At 47.7% G+C, this 14,122-nt stretch overlaps 2 protein-coding genes; both read left to right on the forward strand.

Moving 5' to 3' along the window:
• Positions 1 to 52: 52 nt before the first annotated feature.
• Positions 53 to 1,908, forward strand: GSTUM_00000644001 (uncharacterized protein). XM_002837906.2 has 3 exons: positions 53 to 1,453; positions 1,484 to 1,492; positions 1,560 to 1,908. The coding sequence occupies exons 1-3, from the start codon at positions 1,139 to 1,141 to the stop codon at positions 1,749 to 1,751; spliced, it is 516 nt and encodes a 171-aa protein (XP_002837952.1). The 5' UTR covers positions 53 to 1,138; the 3' UTR covers positions 1,752 to 1,908.
• A 436-nt stretch (positions 1,909 to 2,344) lies between these two features.
• GSTUM_00000645001 (uncharacterized protein) lies at positions 2,345 to 4,221 on the forward strand. XM_002837907.2 has 5 exons: positions 2,345 to 2,634; positions 2,698 to 3,114; positions 3,181 to 3,430; positions 3,503 to 3,569; positions 3,666 to 4,221. The coding sequence occupies exons 2-5, from the start codon at positions 2,955 to 2,957 to the stop codon at positions 3,990 to 3,992; spliced, it is 804 nt and encodes a 267-aa protein (XP_002837953.1). The 5' UTR covers positions 2,345 to 2,634; positions 2,698 to 2,954; the 3' UTR covers positions 3,993 to 4,221.
• The last annotated feature ends 9,901 nt before the right edge of the window (positions 4,222 to 14,122 follow it).

A 14,122-nucleotide genomic window follows, 5' to 3' on the forward strand; every position in this document is an offset into this window, starting at 1 on the left:
TGTTGGTAGCTCCCTTTATCACCGATCGGTCGCACAGAACCTGGTGGCTCAGGGTGCTTGCTTGAGTAGATTGTGCCGTTACACGGAAAACGGAAACTAAACCAATCCATTTTGGGAGCAGGGAGCCAGCAGGATATCGAGAACTTCTGTCTACCGTACTTGAGCACTCTCGAGTATCATATGGCGGTATTTGAGAGGAAGACCCCCGGCCAGTGACAAGTGTCTAGTACGCTCCACACAACTATTATTCCGCCTTCGCGTTGTTTGTACGAGTACCTTAGCACCTATCATATCAAACATAATTCCCATCACCCTCCCATACAATTGCGAAATATGCCTCGCTCGAAATAAGTACAGTATACTATACCCACCAACGGGGAAACCGCCAGAGAAAAAAAAAAGCTTTATCTACCCATCCCATGCAAGAAGGGATCAATAAATGAATTTTCGTTACTCTACTGAAAGAAGAAGGAAGAAAGAAAAAAACCCCCATCTTTCCTGGTCGTTGGAAGGCTATCAAATTTCCCAAAGAGGGGAGCAAAAAACCGCTACGCTATACTCCAGTGTCCCCCCTCCCCGAAGGGAGCGTACCGTACGGCACCTAGCGCTGGGCAAGAGAGGGATTCGGCATGGCTGACGGGTTTTGATGACTGCGTTGGGGAAATGCCGTAGGGTAGATGGGTATTTCTAAAAGGATTGTTTCACTCGGCGTTTTTTAGGATGTAATGTGTAAACTCTTGCTACTGATATTATCGCAAGGTCTGAAGGGTAGTATGGTGGAAGACGGTTGTGATGCTGGCTGGGGTCTGGTTAGACGGTATGATAGAGCTACGATAGGATGGTTAAGTAATTAAACCCTGAGGACCAAAGTCCTCATTGCATCACCAACACCGTTACCGTGGCCAGAGCCAACGATTGCCCCATCAAATCTGGAAGATCTCATCAAAAAACAATGCCGGTGCCGGTACTGTATTTCTGCGGCACCTCCCGCGCCAAGCGAGTTGCCAAGCCCAGCGAGCTGCTCTCAGCCTCATAATTCATAAACCGGTACCCGTATGATACTAGTCCTAATATCAGATCGTGCAGCACCATATCCCCAATTCTCAATCCCTACCCCCTTTCTTTAACCACAGATAACATGCCACCAAAACCCCGCCCCTCCGAAGCCGTCGCAAAACCGCCCACAGTGCTCGCCTCCACGGTAGTGATCGCGGAAACGGCCTCACTGACAGGCACCTTCCCCATAAAAATCGGAGCAAACACCGTCATCCACCCGCGCGCGAAGCTCGCGTCGGCCCACGGGCCCATCACGATAGGCGAGCACTGCATCATCTGCGAGCGGACGCAGATCTGCCCGCCGGATGCGGAGGGTTTGATCATTGGGGATGGAGTGGTGGTCGAGGTCAATTCTGTTGTCGAGGGGAGTGTTGTTGGGGCTGGCAGCGTTGTTGAGGTTGGGGTCAAGATTGGGAAGGGGGGAAAGGTTGGGTTGGTATGTTTCCTTCCACTCTTCTGCGAGGGGGGGAGGGGTGAGATGTGCTGATTTGGGTGGGGGATAGAATTGTAAATTGGGACCGTTGACTAAAGTTCTCGAGGGGGAGGTTGTCGAGGATAATACTGTTATATTTGGAAGTGGGCAGAGGAGGATTGATGCTTCGGGTACGGCGGACGCTAGGAGGAGGTTGCTGGAGAGACATATTGAGAGCTTGAGGGTTCTCATACCCAGTAATCCTTCTAAATTTATTAATTGATGTAGTTCAAAGCTCATTCTTGAAAAGAGGTTTGTGGATTGTAGAACGCCCACATGTGTTGGATGGTGATCGAGGAAACCATTAAATTTAAAAGCCCACCGATGGGAGGGACCAACTAGCTGCTAGTAGTACTCAAGTACAGCACAGTGGAATACCATCTCCTCCCGTCAATACTCGAGTACTCGAATTCAATACAGACCTTGACCTCATCTACACAAAGCCCCGTCCGTGGTTGAAAACACGTTCCTTCCACCCTCTTTAAACATTTGCAGAGTTGTGGGAAAAAATCAAAACCGCGGGAATCCTTTTAAAGAACGGCTTCAAGCGAGGTGTAATTATTACGGGTATTCTAACCGGCAGTCTTTGATCACAAAAAAGTACGATTATTCTTTTCCTCTGCCATCACAAATATTTGAGTGCATAGGCACCAGTATGCCATTTGATGATTGAAACTGCTCACCCAAGCAAGAAATGCTGCTTGTATCATAACATTCCTTGTGGGGGTAGAAGTCAGAAGCACGGTTTACTCGTTGCACCCGATGCCCATCTCCCCCCACTCTGATCCATACCCGCCAAGGCGCAAGTTGAGGAACCGTCAGTCTACCCATTCCCTTGCGGACGTCTCGGTTGGCCAGGTCACAACGGGAGGTGAGGGATTGATTCCTTTGCTTCGGTTAAGTTACGCTTGAGTTATGGTTGGCAAGCCAGCCTAAACATCCATCATCACTCTAGGTTCGAGGGATAAAAGAGGCTCAGCTTGTTGGTGACGTGGAGCTAAGACAAGGTTATATACTAAGTTACGCGAGTTCCAAAGGGGAGCCTTTGCATGACTCGGGGAATTCTCAACCATCATGAGTGAATCCCTTTACCGCAAAAAAGACAGGTAGGCGTTACCCATATTTCGCCCCCTTCGCGCCGAGATATTTACTTCATTCATCTTCGTTAGATTGTCGTTCGTCTCCCGTGACAACACCTTGAACCAGACTTCTACCGGTATCATACCCGAATTATTGCTCCCTCGACTGCCCTGGTTATAAACCCTTCCGGGCGGCAAGGTGTCTAAGCTTTCCCCACCCTACCGCCTTCATCAACGGCAAGCTCCCGCTCGAAAGGAAAAAAGGAAAGAAAATGCCCTCTCCGACACTCCACGGCTCCTCACGAACCCGTAAATGGATATTGTCGAGTCCGCCGGTGGAATGGGCTATGATGCAGTTGCAGGAGCTGTTGGTCAATGCTCTACGCCAGGGATCAGTTCCTCAACATGTCGCTTTCGTCATGGACGGGAATCGCAGATTCGCTCGGAGTAATCATATTGAGACTGTGGAAGGACATAATATGGGGTTCGAAGCACTGGCGAAGGCGCGTTGCACCTCCCACCCTCTCTTTGAAGGAGGGTAGCTAACGGGGTTGGGCATGCAGATCTTGGAAGTCTGCTACAAGGCTGGTGTAAAGGTGGTCACCATATACGCATTTTCAATCGAAAACTTCAAAAGACCCCTCCATGAGGTTAACGCGCTTATGGAGATTGCAAAGATTAAGCTTTCGCAGCTGTGTCAGCATGGGGAGTTGATGGATCGGTATGGAGCGAGTTTAAGGATTCTGGGACATCGGTCGTTGTTGAGACAGGATGTGCTCGAAGCTATTGAGCAAGCGACAGAGATGACGAAGCATAATGATAAGTATGTTACCCACAGTAATCTTTCTTCTCCTATTGTCCTATAAAGGGCGTTGCTAATGGGGGTATGCCTCAGGGCCATTTTGAACGTCTGCTTCCCGTACACCTCCCGGGATGAGATGACCACTGCAATTCGGGACATTGTGTCCTCGTCCACTATTCCACACACTTACCCGCCCTCCCCGTCACCTAGCGATTCGTCCACTTCAACCTCCACCTCTTCTACATCCTCCGACAAGACTGCGACTCCGGGATTGATGGACATCGAGTCCATAACCGAGAAAACTATAACGCAACACATGTTCACGTCGGACTGCCCACCGCTGGACCTCCTCGTGCGAACCAGCGGCGTGGAGCGGCTAAGCGATTTCATGATGTGGCAATGCCACCAGGACACCGACATTGTCTTTTCCGACTGTCTCTGGCCGCAATTCGACATCTGGAAGTTCCTGCCCATCCTGATCAATTGGGGCGTCAAGAGACGGAAGTTGGAGAAGGGGAGGGGCGACGTAGAGGTTCGGGGCGTCGGTATGGGCATGGGCGTAGGTAAGGGTGGTGGGTATTGACTATTAGTGAGAAAGGAACGGGGGTGGGTATATGGTGTTGTTGGGGTTGTCTGGATGGGTATGTTTGGCGTGGTTTGGATGCTGGCCTGGGGGTGAGGTGTTTTGCAAGGATGGAGTTGTTATACTTGCTTGACTCGGTCTCTCTCTCCTTTTTTTTTTGTTCGGAGGTAGATATTTTGATAGAGATTTTGTGCTGTATTTTTTTGCCCGTAATACATTATATCCTTTGTCTTACTTGTACAAGTATTCTGTGGTAGGTTGAGCTTGGTTCTAAAGTCTGCAGACTTCAGAGCGTCCTTGCATCCTAGCAGATGATATCACAGTGGGTGACAGAACTGCCATAGTCACACAAGATCAAGTGGCCGGAAGAGTGTTCAACCGAGTGATTCGCCATGCTCTTACGCCAAGACGGGCTTGGCAGCCCTGACGCAAAGCTTTCCCTTCAGATGCTCGAAATGTCTGCATCTTCCTGGTTCCCAGAGCTTCTCCATATTATTATCATAACTCGACACTTATAATAAACCTCTCTCTTTAGGTCCTCAATCACCATGGACCCCTAGTGTCGGTACCCCCCAGCACTTCAAACATTTTTCTACCTTTTCTTTTTTTTCTATTTCCATATTTCATCCCTCACTTGAGACCTCCTTTTTCTCGTACAAAACAAGCAAACAAAGATAGATGTCAAGCTATATCCGCGTTTCTTCCCCTTCGCCTTCCGACGAGTCCTCTGACCTCGACCTCGACCTTGAAGAGCTAGATCCTACGAACGGGGGTGGTGGGGTTGGTAGTGGTGGTGGTGCGGGCTATTCGGTAGGGTATAGGTCTATACTTGGAGAGAACCATAGGTCTTCCTTTTCGCCTACAAGACGCGGAAGAGCATCTGTTGACGGGGCGGGTGGGCCTGGGAGGATTGCGTTGAGGAGGATGAAGGGACGGGAGGGGTCGGAAGATGAGGAGGCGTTACTGGGGAGGAGAAGCGAAGAGGAAGACACGCATCATCAAGGGGAACTTTCAACCCCCCGAGATGGGAGTGTGATAGGAGGCGGGGAGAGGCGATTGGTACGAAGATTAGGATCTCGGATATCTCTACGATCCATCGCTGGCGAAGGCGCCGTTATCGACTTTACTCCCTCGAAGGAAACAAGGGTCGTGGGGTTGAGGCCTGGTGGAACTGGAGGGAAATACCCACCTAATATCATCTCGAATCATAAATTTACAGCCTTCACCTTTCTACCGCTTACTTTGTGGCATGAGTTTAGCTTTTTCTTCAATCTTTACTTTTTACTGGTTGCCTTGAGTCAGTGCATTCCGGTGCTCAGGATCGGGTATCTAAGCTCCTACATTGTTCCCTTGGTGTTTGTGTTGTCGATCACTCTTGGCAAGGAAGCGCATGACGATATCGCTCGGCGGAGGAGAGATACGGAGGCTAATAGTGAGCCATATGAGGTTCTCTCATTCACGGAGGGTAGGGTGAAGGGGGTTGGGCAGGGCAAGAAGAGGAGCGCTCCGGAAATTGAGGGCCGGGAGCTGAGAGAAGGGGGTGATGATGTTGTTAGGACTGTGTCCAAGAAGAGCAAGGATCTCAGCATCGGAGATATTCTTGTTCTCAAGAAGGACGATAGGGTTCCGGCGGATGTGGTTATTTTGAAGTCAATCTCGAATGAAGTCAATTCAGCCGGCGAAGGCGAAGGCAATGATACCTCTGGGGAGACATTTATTCGCACCGACCAGCTGGATGGGGAAACGGATTGGAAATTGAGACTTGCGCCGGCACTAACTCAAGCTTTGAGTTCTTCCAATCTGGCTCACTTGATAATTACCGCTTCTGCGCCTTCGAAGGAGGTTAATAGCTTTGTTGGGTCGGTTTCTTATGATCCTCCGGCTCGGGGTCCCACTACTCCGCCTACACAGGGCCCATCTATGCCTTTAGGCCCTGGCGCCTCTTCGTCCTCGCTACCCGCGCTTCTGGCGACGGCGTCTTCGTCGGTAGGATTGTCGGTTGATAACACTGCATGGGCGAACACGGTCTTGGCTAGCAATTCTACTACTCTAGCTGCTATTGTTTACACTGGTCCGGAGACGCGAGCGGCTTTGTCTACATCTCGCTCGCGGAGTAAGACTGGGTTGCTGGAAAAGGAGATCAACGACTTGACCAAAATTCTTTGCATTCTGACGTTTTCACTCAGCATAGCGTTAGTGGCACTTGAAGGGTTTGAAAGTAGCCAGAACCAGCCAGATGCCGGAGGCCCCGAAGATCCCGGCGAAGTCATCAGCGGAAGCTGGTATATCAAAATTCTCCGCTTTTTGGTACTCTTTTCCACCATTATTCCTATCAGCTTGAGGGTCAACTTGGACATGGGCAAGAGCGCGTATGCATGGTTTATCGAACACGATAAGGGGATTAGGGGCACTGTTGTCAGGACCAGTACCATTCCGGAGGAACTTGGAAGAGTGGAGTACCTTCTCAGTGATAAGACTGGAACCTTGACGCAGAACGATATGGAACTGAAGAAGATTCATGTTGGCACCGTTAGCTATGCTGGTGAAGCTATGGATGAGGTCGCGGATTATATTAGGCTTGGATTTTCTACCGGCGGTGGCAATGATGCACTCGGCGGTGCTCAGGCCCTTCCCGCGATCCATTCGAATGCTGCTGCCACTAGGGCTAGGAGGGAGATTGGGTCCAGAGTTAAGGACGTTGTCCTTGCGCTTGCGCTATGTCACAATGTTACGCCTACTACTGCTACCGAAGAGGGCGCTTCGGAGGCCACAACTACGTATCAGGCGTCAAGTCCGGATGAGATTGCTATTGTGCGATGGACAGAAAGCGTTGGGCTGCGGCTGTCGCACAGGGATCGCAAAGGGATGAAATTACAAAGCGCCGATACTGGTGAGGTTGTGGTCCGCGTCAGGATATTGGAGGTCTTCCCGTTCACGAGTGAAGGGAAGAGAATGGGAATTGTCGTCCAATTTATGGTTGGCGAAAGGAGCAAGGAACCGAATCTTCTTGGCGGTGCGGAGGAGGGAACCTCTGGTGCTGGGGACATCTGGTTCTACCAAAAGGGAGCGGATACCGTCATGTCCTCGATTGTTCAAGCTAATGACTGGCTGGATGAGGAGTGCGGTAATATGGCCCGGGAGGGACTGAGGACGTTGGTTGTTGGGGGGAAGAAGTTGTCCCTTCAGCGCTACCAGGAATTCTCTGAAAAGCACAAGGCTGCGTCGTTGTTGCTCGTTAATAGGGAGAAGGAGATGGGAAAGGTCGTGGAGGAGTATCTTGAACATGACTTGGAGCTATTGGGGGTGACTGGTGTTGAGGACAAGTTGCAGAAGGATGTTAAGCCTAGTTTGGAGCTTCTCAGGAATGCAGGGATCAAGATTTGGATGTTGACTGGTGACAAAGTTGAGACAGCGAGATGTGTTGCTGTTAGTGCAAAGCTGGTGTCGCGGGGACAATATGTGCACACTATTGCCAAGTGTACTCTCTCTTACTCCTTTACTCTCTCACCTCCGGGCTATACTAATTAGGGTATGATCATGCAGTAAAACGAAAGGACCATGCCTACGATGCCTTGGGGTTCCTCCGCAACAAGACAGACTCCTGTCTCCTGATCGACGGCGAATCACTCGCCCTCTTCCTGGACACGTACAAATCCGAGTTCATATCCCTCGCCGTACAGCTCCCGGCGGTAATTGCCTGCCGCTGCACCCCTACCCAAAAGGCCGACGTGGCCCGGCTCATTCGTGCCTTCACCAAGAAGCGCATATGCTGTATCGGTGATGGTGGGAACGACGTCTCCATGATCCAAGCGGCAGACGTAGGCGTCGGTATCGTCGGCAGGGAAGGCCGTCAGGCTAGTCTTGCGGCGGACTTCAGTATCGAGCAATTCTGCCATCTAACAAAATTACTAGTATGGCATGGAAGAAACTCGTATAAACGGAGTGCAAAGCTCGCGCAATTTGTTATGCACAGGGGTCTTGTGATTAGCGTTTGTCAGACGATGTTCAGTATTGCGTCGAGGTTTGAGCCAATTGCGTTGTATCAGGGATGGTTACTCGTTGGGTATGCCAGTATTTATACCATGGCGCCGGTGTTCTCGCTGGTGCTGGATAGGGATGTAGATGAACGTTTGGCGAATCTTTATCCCGAGCTTTATAAGGAGCTTACAGAGGGGCGGTCGTTGAGTTATCGGACGTTTTTCGTTTGGGTGCTTGTTAGCATTTATCAAGGTTTAACCATTCCCCGCTTAATTATGCTCGACTAGCAGAGCGTTGATGAAAAATTATAGGAGGGATAATCCAAGGCCTTTCCCAAATCCTCGTAGGACTCGACCGACTCGAGCGCATGGTGTCCGTGAGTTTCACGGTACTTGTATTGAACGAGCTTATAATGGTAGCATTGGAAATCACAACTTGGTAATTCCATACACCTCTCCACTTCCTTCCCCTTCCCTCCCCCTCCCCTTCCATTTCCCCTCCAGCTGACACCGATGACAGGCACATGTGGATGATATTCGCAGAGCTGGGGACAGCTATCTTCTTCTTTGCTTCGATTCCCTTCCTGGGCGAGTACTTTGACCTCAAGTACGTCGTCTCGTGGGCCTTTCTGTGGCGCGTCGTGGTCATCAGTGTGATTAGCCTCGTGCCGCCTTGGGTTGTGAAGACGGTTAGTAGGAGGTTGAAGCCGCCGAGTTATGCTAAGGTTCGGGGGATTTGAATGTGAGTTGTAATTGCATGGGTTGGGCGTTTCTCCTGTTTTGTTTTTAGATGGCAATGGGGAGGATAGGTGAGGGGGGATGTAATTTATGATGGTGGGCGAGGTGTTTGTGTTTTTTTGTGATCTTGTACGTTAGTTTTCATTTTTTTCCTTTTCTGTCCCGTTATGTTAGTTTCTTTTTGTAGTTGGCGGTGGTGGATGGTGTGGGTTATGGATGTTTTACGCTGTGTAGAATTTAGAAGGAGAAGAATATTGGTCCAGTCAAAATTCCTATACTGTACCGTATTATCATTGTTCAGTGTGCTGAGTCTATGAGAGTCCCTAATTACGAGCGCGAGTGATGGTCCATGACCTGTTGTGCCCATCACACTCCCCTGGATGGAGTGAAAGGTGAGAATATATATCATACCATAACCCCCCTCCCTCCCTACTCCCACGGGTAAATCCCTACCGCTCCAGGAACCGGTAGACAATCGACATATGATTCGTGCCACCTAAGACCTGCATGGGAGGTTACCGTTTTTAAACGATTATCCACTTCCATCGAGTTGGGGTACCAGTATTGATTGAAAGAAGAAAAAAAAGTGATGAGATATTATATAATCGATTGGAAAGTCGCAGCCCGGCGTAGGTTTTAGATTTTTCAAGAATCAAACCCAGCGCCGTCCGCAGAAACGACATCGAGACTAAAGTAACAGTATTGCATCATGCTAAACACAGGTTTTCATGCTCTCTCCGGGAGGAAGCGAGTCGCGGTAAGATAGGTTAGGTACTTACTCTCAAATATATATCTTATGATATCTCACTGGATAGGTTTGGGAGTATCCCGTGTGTTGTCTGAAAAAGGGGGGGATGCCGAGGGGATTACTCTTCTCTTCTCTTCTCTTTCTTTCTTTCTTTCTACTTGTGCATAGCATAGGTGAAGGTCGGGTAGGCCCCGGTTTCCGTCAAGTAACCTTCACATGAGATCACTCGTCGTGTTTGGCCACTAGAAGTGTGTGATAACAACCTCTGCTTTCGCACCCTCACCAAATCACCCAAGAGCCTTCAGTTCAAACACCTCGCGCCTCCCACAACCACTACCCCTCTTGGCCTTCTCCTTCCTCCCCGAACCGCCTTCCGGAAGTATTATTATTCGCTAGGTCCATCTATCCTTTTCTGCGGCGGGTCCGTCGCCGCCGCCATCCTCATGCTGGTCAGCGAAGGTTTTTGCCGTATCCAGAGTCATGCGGGCGCTCCAGTATCAGCAGCGGAAGGCATGGTCCCTCTCGTTGTGCAGGGTGCTCGCTGGAATTTTTTTTCTTGCCTTGCTACAGAGGTTCCAGCGGGAGGGCCATAGGTAGTAACGGGTCTCCGGGCCCACTTGCGCGGTAACCGTGTGAGGTGAGGGTGGAGGTGGGGTCGGCTGCGGTTGGGAGAGCGATTGTGATGGTGTTGGCGGTGGGGGGGAGGGGCTTGATTGTTGATGGGGTGTTTGGGTTTTCTTTTCTGGGGGTGTTGGACAGAGTGTGGGGCAATGATCGTGTGGAGGGAGAGTTGCTGATTTGCTGTGGGGTAAAGTGGGGAATGAATGTTTCGCTGCTGGTTATGTCGATGGCTTTTGGGAGGTATTCAGGATCATAACTATTCTCCGTTCAAATGGGCTTTTCTTCTTCTCCTTCCATCACAAATTGTGATATCGTGCTGTACAGTACCCTCTCATGTGTTCCTGGAAATGGTCGAATCACCGGGTGCCATGAGAACGTAGAATCGTATAATATCATACTTCCGAGATAATAATATCATACTTCCAAGAAACCTGAGTAACCTTCGTACTCCACCTGTGGGCGGTGCACCCTATGACTGTGCACCAAACCCTCCAGACACCAATCAAAACCTTCCGAATCCTTGTGCTGCCATACTGAAAGCGACCCCAGCACAATACGGGTACTCTAGCTGCAGGACGATCATGAAACACCGAATTCACGGCGAGCAATCCCCTCGGTGTCCCCGATATCGAGACATTTGTGATGTGGTCTAGTTAGGCTTTTTCAATTTTTCGAGGGATGACAGGCTTGTAGCCTACCGTACTGCACCACGGAAGAATCGCTCCCTCGGATCTAAATCATTTACAGGGGGCGATATGGTACTTAGGCTAATATTTGGGGTAAATCCTACATATGATACTTGCAGGAGCAGTATCATGCTATGATATACCGGCATCTGCTGAGGTTGTGTGATAGCCACGGAGCTTATCGATGGGTTTGATAGGGCATCGACAAGGGTTGGCTAGGCAGGACTTTGTCACCTTTTTTTTCATACTTGTGCCATATCAGGGTGATGCGAGTGTGGTAGTGACTGATAGGCTTTTTTTTTTCCTTCTCTTTTTTTCTTTTTCTTTTCTTCACTGGGTATGTCTTTGCTCGAGTAGTCTCTTGCGATTGCTTTATGAGTAGCCCAGCTATCTCGGTGAACATTTATGGAGAATTGGGGGTGGGGTTTATTTTTCAGTTGGGGTTTGGCGGGGTTCCTCACAGCTTGTATCATAATCTTTGCTTTTTGTGGGGGTGGAATTGGTGCTGTGCTGGTAATGGAAAATTTTGTGATGATCACTGCTATCCAAAGGAGATGTCTACAAGGCGGAAGAATTTTAGTTTCCGTTTTAGTATTCCCCCTGGGAGGAAGTTTTACTTGTTACTTCCCTTCCCCTCCTTCAGTTTTCCAAAGGTAGTTCTCTCACGCGTTTGAGGGATTGCAATTTGGTATCTCCAATACAGCCCTTAGATGATAAAAATATTCCACGACCCCTCCAAGGCGCACTCATGAAGGGCAGAAAACATCGTAATTTTCATATCGGAGACCAGGAATGACGGCCCTCCCGAGCCCGCTATCAAGTTGGGTTTTGAGGCTTTTCGCTGCGTCAACTCACCTTATGCTCTTCTAATTCCTCCAATTGGGTGCTTTTCTCAAGATACCGGTTGTTGGGATCAATAGACACACGGCCAACCCATTTCACATAGTAATTGTTGTCGGCGCAAAGATTACCCGGGCATTCTCTTTACTCAACGCATTGCATAGCATATATCATGCGGGCAAGATACATATCGTTGCTTTGGATGGCAGCTAACTCTAAAAACCCCTTGTTGCTTGTGCCATTCTCTGGTCTTCTCGTGGGGGTGATTAAGGATTGTGACCCTTTCTTCGATTTATTCATAGAGGATCACTCATCGCCTTTAGCTAAAAACTGTCTGGTATACGACTTCAATGCGATGACGAGTACGTATAGTGCGGACACCTGTTGTACTTCTTGGGACACCAGGATCTAGGAGTTGACAAGAGTCATATTGATGTATACAGATACTACTGGTTACTATAAGGACAGCTTTGGATGTGCTGACAAGGTGTACAAAAGAGCAACCCTCTTTCTTTCCTCAGAAAACACCGTCTCATATATTCTTTATATCAGCTCACTTTCAATCCCCAATTTATTACTTGCGACCTCCGACGAAAGCTGAGTTCCAACCACCTCAGCCTCACTATATGGTACCAACAAAAGGCAGAAGACTTAGGCAGCAGCTACGGGGAAGGAAATCGGAAAAGAAAATTCATAAGAGGAACCTGGACCCAAAAACTCCAAATGATCAGCACCCATCGCCCACATTCAACAGGCACCATTCGCGCATACCCAAATCACCCTTAAATAGTCTGCGCCCACTTGCACCCTTACACTTGGTTAATCCCCTAGCGTGCCTATTCCAGCTACTCACCCCACTACCGTACCGTCTCCCAATATCGTTATTGGCAAATTCCATGCCTCTGCTCGCGTGCCCTGCCGCCTCCCTCACGTAGTGCAGGTCCTGTCGGTGGTCCTGCGGGCGCTCGAGTAGCAGTGGCGGAACGCACCGCCTTTTCCATCGTGCAGTGTTGACGGGGGGTTTACGAGATCGGCCTCATCTACATCCCTCCCAACCCCCACCGCTAGATTGTATGATACAGGGAAGAGCTCAGCAAGTCAGACTACGACTGCAATAACCCATCAAGAAAAAAGCACCTCACGACATTTCTTATTCTCCGCTTGGTTGGTTCTATATCATAAATGGCGATATTAATAGTATCATACTCTAGCGGAATATTCCGAAAGAAGCACTCGGAACCGCCTACTAGTACCTACCGTATTCGTGCCCCATGAATGCCAGTAAAATAGTGTCAAATTTCTGTCATCTATATACATAATTCCACTAAGGTCACATGATGACCAAACTTTTTACATATTGACTCTCTTAAAAGGCAAAGGGTAAAACTTCAGGCATACCAATTTGATGCTCTAATATTTCATATATTAAAGGAAATGAAGCAACATTGTTATCATGGTGGACAGTCCTTCCCTATTTCAATTGTTATCAACAGTTCCTTCTCTTTTATATATGATATCTATTATACCTTCTACCTACTATTCTTGAATTTCATGCATAAACAAATCCAAATAAAGGTTTAAATCTGAAACTAAATTCTGTTTTCTGTATAGAATTTCTCCATATTCATTAGCAATTTTATTTTATTTTATTGATTTGTTTCTGATTTTAATGTTTTGATAACTTTTCTACTAGGTTTTTACTTAAGATAAAAAAAATTCAAAAGCAAAGTAAAACTCATAGATATATATGATAAATAGATGCTTGTTTTATACTATATTTAAAAATACAATACAATCTTTATGATGTACATACCAACAAAAGGCTAGTCATTATCCTTTTTTCAAAACAGAAGCCTTTAAATCCTGAGATAAAGCTTAGTTATTTAAAGTACATACTAAACATGTTACTTTATTACATTGTAAAAAGCTTGCCTCCAAATTCTGTAGTGTAGTGAAAGGTTATTTGGAGTTCTAACTAGCTAATAATATTATTAAATACTTAACTGTATACTTTTACTACTCTAATGGTATCTATTGATTTTTAGTAAATAAGTGGTGGAAAAGGTAGTAGGGTAAATTCTATTTTTTTACATACCTGGCTTGGCATTTTTAAAGGAAGCTTATATAAAGGGGTCCATTACCTTCCCTCCCCCTCTCCTTCTCTTCTTTCCTCATCAATTTCTTTTATTCTTTCTTCTCGCATTTACAACACTATATAACACTACATATAACACTATATATATCACTCTATCAAAACCACATAATAATATGGTCAACATTTTATACAACAAAGTACTAGTAGGGAGGAAAAAAATATTATAGGTAGGTGGAAGGGAATTTACAAACAGGAGGAACAGAATTATAAGTGGATTGGTGGGAGGGTATTTACCAACAAGAGGGATGGAATTATAGATGGGTTGGTGGGAGAGCATTTACTAATAGGAGTGATGAAATTATAGGTAGGCTGGTGAGAGGGCATTTAGTCGCCAAGCCAAAATCTACTAAGTAATTTATCACAGT

This window comes from Tuber melanosporum, assembly GCF_000151645.1.
Source record: "Tuber melanosporum whole genome shotgun sequence assembly, scaffold_209, strain Mel28".
Lineage (NCBI taxonomy): Eukaryota > Fungi > Ascomycota > Pezizomycetes > Pezizales > Tuberaceae > Tuber > Tuber melanosporum.

Coding starts and splice junctions, on each gene's coding strand:
- GSTUM_00000644001 (XM_002837906.2), top strand. CDS start 1,139: ATGCCACCAAAACCCCGCCCCTCCGAAGCCGTCGCAAAACCGCCCACA.
- GSTUM_00000645001 (XM_002837907.2), top strand. CDS start 2,955: ATGATGCAGTTGCAGGAGCTGTTGGTCAATGCTCTACGCCAGGGATCA. Junction 3,115..3,180: donor CGAAGCACTGGCGAAGGCGC/GTTGCACCTCCC, acceptor AGATCTTGGAAG/TCTGCTACAAGGCTGGTGTA. Junction 3,431..3,502: donor ATGACGAAGCATAATGATAA/GTATGTTACCCA, acceptor GGTATGCCTCAG/GGCCATTTTGAACGTCTGCT.